A 6,630-nucleotide genomic window follows, 5' to 3' on the forward strand; every position below is an offset into this window, starting at 1 on the left:
CTTGCCGCTTGATATATCTTATCAAATTTCAAATTTATTTAAAATAAATAGGATTTTTACCATAAGGGCACATATGGGCCATCTTCTAGAAAGCAAACAACACAGGCGCACGTAACCCTGAAGTTCAACAAACATTTACAGAGTCCCTACTCTTTACCAAGGATTGTAGCAGGCATTAAGGATGCAGAGAGGCTTTGCTTGTGGAAGCATGTCAATAGTGAAAGGGCGGGCCTACGCCGGCTGACTCCATCTTGTTCTGTGTCCTCCACCTTGAGTGACTATGTCCCCGACATGACCCCTTTTCCGGGAAAATCGCAGAAACCTCAGATCGCGCCTCCTCCCCTTGAGTAACCTCCCGCTCACCCGTTCAAACTTCCTGATCAAAACACGCCCAGCGACCTGCGTAACAGGACTCTGACCCTTCCCCAGCCAATCAGCCGAGGCCACGACCCTTCCCCAGCCAATCGGCTGCCCCTAGACCCCTATAAAACCTTTGTGCTTTTGAAACTCGCTCTCCCCGGTATCTCACCTCTGCGTCAGTGCAGGTAGGGGACTGAGCTCAAGCTAGCTCGAATAAAGGCTCTTTTGCTTTTGCATCAGACTCGGCTCCCTGGTGGCCTTTGGGGATCACGAATTCTGGGCATAACATTTGGGGGCTCGTCCGGGATCCCGAAGAACCCCGAGGGACCCCTGACCCGGAGAGCCTAACTGGCCACGGTTAGTGTCTGTCTGTTTGTTCTGTCTTTTCTGTGTGAGCTCATTTCTGGAATTCTGGTAGTGCCCGACGCGGTCTAAGTGTACGCACTGGAGGACCACGGACTGGGAGTTTCGGAAGACATTCCGATTCTCTCTTCTGGAGGGACGGGGAATCCTCTCAAAGGTCTGAGACGAGGCGGGTCGCTCCCGCTGGTCGGCGTGAGGCCGTTGTCTTTGGAGGGACGTGGAATCCCCTCAAATGTCTAAGCTAGCTTTCAGTTTTGCTTCCATGGAGTTGGAAGACTTTCTAGGGGCCCTCTGTCTGTTTTTGTGTTTCTCTGTTTTGCTCTGTGGAATTACTGGACGGACGTTATGGGACAGACTCAGACTACTCCTCTAAGTATTATGATTGATCACTTTAAGGATGTGAGGGGAAGAGCTAACAACCTCAGTGTGGAAGTCCGAAAGGGTCAGTGGCAGTTTTTTTGTTCTAGTGAGTGGCCAACTTTCAATGTCAGATGGCCACCAGGGGGGACCTTCGACCTCCCTACCATCCACCGAGTCAGGAGTATCATCTCTCGGCCTAAGACTGGTCATCTTGATCAGCTCCCTTACATGATCACTTGGCAGGACCTTGTAGAAGACCCACCCTCTTGGCTTAAGCCCTTCCTAGCCCCGCTCCCTCCGGAACCAAAACCCATTCTTGCTTTGCAGGGGACAAAGAAGAAGAAAAGTCTTATCCAGACTTCAGCACCCCTCTACCCTGTCTTACAGGGGGGTACTGAAGAAGAATTAATTTTTCCTCCCCCATATAACCCCTCTAGGATGCCGGAAGAACACCATCCTCCCCCTCTGGGGGAGGCAGATGCTGTTCTGAGAGCGGGAGGCGGAAAAGCTCCAGTGGGAAGCCCGCCCTTTACCAGACAAAGGGCTCAGAGGGAGCAATCTGCCTCCACCACCGACTCCACTCTTCTGCCCCTGCAAGCCGCCGGACCCCCAAACACGGAGGGGAATCAGCCCCATCACTATTGGCCTTTCGCCACTAGTGACCTCTACAATTGGAAAGCTCAGAATCCTAAGTTTTCCGAGAAACCGGCAGGGCTTATTGATTTATTAGACTCTGTTCTTTTTACCCATCAGCCCACGTGGGATGATTGCCAGCAGCTTTTGCAGGTCCTGTTCACAACTGAAGAAAGAGAAAGAATCCTCAATGAGGCCCGAAAACTAGTTCCGGGCTCAGACGGGAATCCCACCACCAACCAGGCTGAGATAGATGCCTCCTTCCCCGTAACTCGGCCCCAGTGGGATCTCAACACGGCAGAAGGTAAGGAGAGGCTCCGGGTCTACCGCCAGACTCTAATGGGGGGGTCTCCGAATGGCTGCTAGAAAGCCAACTAATTTGGCCAAGGTAGGAAATGTACAACAGGGAAAAGATGAATCTCCGGCTGCCTTTTTAGAACGGATCATGGAGGCATTCCGTACCTATACCCCCATGGATCCAGAGGCTCCGGAAAGCAAGGCAGCTGTTATCATGGCCTTTGTAAACCAATCAGCCATAGACATTAGGAGAAAATTACAGAAAATAGATAGACTAGGAGAAAAAAGTCTGCAGGACTTACTGGTGGTAGCCGAAAAGGTATATAATAACCGGGAGCCTCCTGAGGACAAGCAGGCTCACGTCATGGCGGCTGCCAGCAGTAAGCAGACTCGAGACCTGGCCAGAATACTACTAGCTACCACTGCTGACGTCCCCGAGGAACAAGACCGCCGTCTCCGGCAGCTGGCAGACGACTCAAGAAAAGGTAAAGGAACCACCAAGGGGGGGAAGCAGAGGCTGCAGAAGGATCAGTGCGCATACTGCAAGGGGATAGGGCATTGGGCCCGAGATTGTCCAAAAAGGGCCGGCAGGAAGGGAAGCAAGACTGATCGAGTAAAAGTCCTAGAGCTAGATGAACTAAGTGATTAGGGGAGTCAGGGTTCGGAACCTCTCCCCGAACCCAGGGTAACTCTTAAAGTGGAGGGGACCCCTATTGACTTCCTTGTCGACACCGGAGCACAACATTCGGTCCTCCGCACCCCACAAGGAAAACTAGCCAGCAAGAAGTCCTGGGTACAAGGGGCAACTGGTATGAGCCAGTATTCATGGACTACCCGAAGAACAGTTGATTTGGGAATGGGCCGGGTATCCCACTCCTTTATGGTAATACCAGAATGCTCCTACCCGCTGTTAGGATGGGACTTACTGACCAAGATTGGAGCTCAGATAACTTTCAGACAAGGGGGGTCTCAGGTCACCGATGGCAAGGGCCACCCCATCCAGGTACTGACCATGAAACTGGAGGATGAATACCTCCTCCACCAGGAGGCGCTCCCGAGAGAGGATAATATAGACAGATGGCTACAATAATTCCCCTCGGTTTGGGCAGAGACGGGAGGGATGGGACTAGCCGCTCACAGGACCCCAGTCCTGGTAGAGTTCAAGCCAGGAGAGAGTCCGGTGAGGATCAAACAATACCCCATGACTCAGGAGGCCCGGAAGGGGATCCAGCCACACATCCAGAGAGTATGAAGCCTAGTAGTACTAGTTCCTTGCTAGTCTGCCTGGAACACCCCCTTACTGCCGGTCAAAAAGCCTCACACAAATGACTACCGACCGGTACAAGACCTCCGGGAAGTAAATAAGAGGGTCTCGGACATACACCCAACTGTTCCCAACCCATATACTCTCTTGTGCTCCTTGGCACCCTCCAGGGTCTGGTATACTGTACTAGATTTAAAGGATGCCTTTCTTCAGTCTGCCGCTGGCACCCCAGAGCCAACCCTTGTTCGCCTTGGAGTGGCATGATCCGGAGGAGGGCTACAGTGGGCAACTCACCTGGACACGGCTACCTCAGGGATTCAAAAATTCACCCACCATCTTCGACGAGGCACTACAGGAGGACCTGGGTGAGTACAGAAGGGAGCACCCTGGCCTCACCCTTCTACAGTATGTAGATGACATCCTGATTGCTGCGGACAAGGCCAAAGACTGTGAGGGAGGGACTCAGGACCTGCTGGCTACCCTGGGGGCCTTAGGGTACTGGGCATCCGCGAAGAAGGCTCAGATATGCAGGGAGAGGGTAAGTTATCTGGGCTATATCCTGGAGGGCGGACAGTGGCGGTTATCAGATGCCAGAAAAGAAACTGTCCTAAAGATCCGTACTCCCACCTCCCGAAGAGAAGTGAGGGAATTCCTAGGATCAGCCGGCTACTGCCGCCAGAGGGGAAAACATTTAAATGGGCTGAAAAAGAAGAAACTGCCTTTAATCAGTTAAAAAAGGCCCTCCTAAGTGCCCCAGCCCTGGGCCTACCAGACATTAGGAAACCCTTCCACCTCTTTGTAGACAAACATAAGGGAATAGCAAAAGGGGTTCTAACTCAAGCCTTAGGCCCCTGGAACCACCCAGTGGCTTACCTGTCTAAGAAACTAGACCCAGTGGTTGCCGGCTGGCCGCCATGCCTAAGAATTATTGCGGCGACAGCACTCCTAGTCAAGGACGCAGACAAACTGACCCTAGGACAGGAGATCTGGATCACGCCCCCACACGCCATTGAAGGGGTCCTGAAACAGCCTCCGGATAGATGGATGAGCAATACACATATGACTCATTACCAGAGCCTCCTACTCAACCCTCCACGAGTGCGGTTCCACCCCAATGCAGCCCTCAATCCTGCAACCCTGCCGCCCGACCCTGACCTAGGTGCTCCACTACATGACTGTGGGGAAATCCTGGAACAAGTACATGGATTCCGGACGGACCTGACCGACCGGCCCCTCCCTGATGCCCGATGCCGAGGCTACTTGGTTCACTGCTGGCAGCAGCTTTGTGCAAGACAGACACAGGTATGCGGGTGCAGCGGTGGTCACCGAAACGGACACCGTATGGGCGGAGGCTCTACCCTCCGGAACATCAGCCCAGCGAGCAGAGCTCATAGCCCTCACCAAGGCGCTGATGCTGGGAGCTAGAAAACGGCTTAACATCTACACAGACAGCTGTTATGCATTTGCCACAGCTCATATTCATGGGGCAATTTATCAGGAGGGGGGTTACTGATGGCAGAAGGACGGACTATAAAAAATAAGCAGGAGATACTTAACCTGCTTACGGCCTTATGGCTTCCTGCCAAGCTAGCCATTATCCACTGCCAAGGGCACCAAAAAGCTGATAACCCAGTAGCTAGAGGTAATCAAAAGGCTGACCAGGCAGCCAAGGCAGTAGCCCTTACTCCAGTCCCCACCATGACCATACAACTACCGGACCCGGGAGACCCAGTTTTACCAGACCAGCCCAAGTACTCCCAGGAGGAGTTACAGTGGATCAAGAAACTCCCCATGGCCCAGGAGATAAAGGGACGGTGGTATACACCTAACAAGGAGCTCATGCTGCCAGACCAGCTCGGAGACTCAATATTAGAGCACATGCATCGGTCTACTCACATGGGGGCCCGAAAATTAAAAGACTTAATCCGACATGCCGGAATCAAGATTCACCAACAGGACACCAAAATAGAGCAAGTTGTATCTGCCTGCAAGACCTGCCAACTCACCAATGCGAGAGCCACATCAAATAAAAAAGGAACCAGGCTCAGAGGCACCAGACCGGGAGCCCAATGGGAAGTCGACTTCACTGAAGTCAAACCAGGAAAGTATGGTAATAAATATCTTTTAGTATTTACAGACACCTTCTCTGGCTGGGTGGAGGCATACCCAACCAAGCATGAAACAGCTCAGACGGTGGCTAAGAAGCTACTCGAAGACATCTTACCCAGGTATGGTTTTCCTGCCATGGTAGGATCAGACAATGGACCAGCTTTTATCTCGCATGTAACATAGGCAGTAGCCAAGGCGGTGGGGGCAAACTGGAAATTACATTGTGCTTATAGGCCCCAGAGCTCAGGACAGGTAGAAAGAATGAATAGAACCCTAAAAGAGACCCTTACCAAATTAACCATGGAGACTGGCGGGGACTGGGTGACTCTCCTACCGTACGCCCTTTACCGGGTTAGAAACACTCCTTACGGGGCGCCTGGGTGGCGCAGTCGGTTAAGCGTCCGACTTCAGCCAGGTCACGATCTCGCGGTCCGTGAGTTCGAGCCCCGCGTCAGGCTCTGGGCTGATGGCTCAGAGCCTGGAGCCTGTTTCCGATTCTGTGTCTCCCTCTCTCTCTGCCCCTCCCCCGTTCATGCTCTGTCTCTCTCTGTCCCAAAAACAAAAAAAAAAAAAAACAAAAAAACGTTGAAAAAAAGAAAAAAAGAAAAAAAAAAAGAAACACTCCTTACACTCTGGGTTTTACTCCCTACAAGATCATGTTTGGCAGGCCACCCCCTGTTATTCCCAGCCTTCGAGCTGAACTTATTGCTGAGTTTAAAGATCAAGAACTTTTTCTTTCCTTGAGAGGGCTCCAGAGGGCGCACGAGGACATTTGGCTGCGCCTCCGTGCCATCTAAGAGGCTGGCCCGACCCGGACACCTCATCAGTACAGGCCTGGAGACTGGGTCTATGTCAAGAGGCACCACCAAGAGACCCTCGAGCCGCACTGGAAGGGACCCTACATCGTGGTGCTGACAACCCCCACCGCTCTCAAAGTAGACGGCATCGCGACCTGGGTCATCACACCCACGTTCGGCCAGCGGACCCCTCCTTGATCCGGAAGGACGTTGTCACGCGATGGGCCATCAGTCGGGACCAACACAACCCGCTCAAGCTCAAGCTACAGCGCATTCGACCCACCTAATATTGGTAACTCTGTTAACTCTGCTTGTCATTGCTCATGCTACCGGGAGTCCCCACGCCCCCCAAAACATCACCTGGCAGATCATAGACACCAGCTCGGGGACAATACTTAATCAGACCTCCCAGAGCCACCCCAGGGACACATGCTTCCCAGAACTTAG

At 52.6% G+C, this 6,630-nt stretch overlaps 1 protein-coding gene across 1 annotated transcript; it reads left to right on the forward strand.

Moving 5' to 3' along the window:
- Positions 1 to 1,449: 1,449 nt before the first annotated feature.
- On the forward strand, positions 1,450 to 5,737 carry LOC121045145 (uncharacterized; the record flags this gene model as incomplete). The annotated part of the gene is given in 6 exon segments (XM_040497877.1): positions 1,450 to 2,058; positions 2,060 to 3,481; positions 3,483 to 3,951; positions 3,954 to 4,513; positions 4,515 to 4,776; positions 4,779 to 5,737. Coding segments are annotated over 6 exon segments (4,209 nt in total), but the record flags the coding sequence as incomplete, so codon positions are not given.
- Between the last annotated feature and the right edge of the window lie 893 nt (positions 5,738 to 6,630).

The sequence above is a fragment of the Herpailurus yagouaroundi genome, unplaced genomic scaffold (genome assembly GCF_014898765.1).
Source record: "Herpailurus yagouaroundi ecotype Mexico unplaced genomic scaffold, PumYag 189, whole genome shotgun sequence".
Taxonomy (NCBI): Eukaryota; Metazoa; Chordata; class Mammalia; order Carnivora; family Felidae; genus Herpailurus; species Herpailurus yagouaroundi.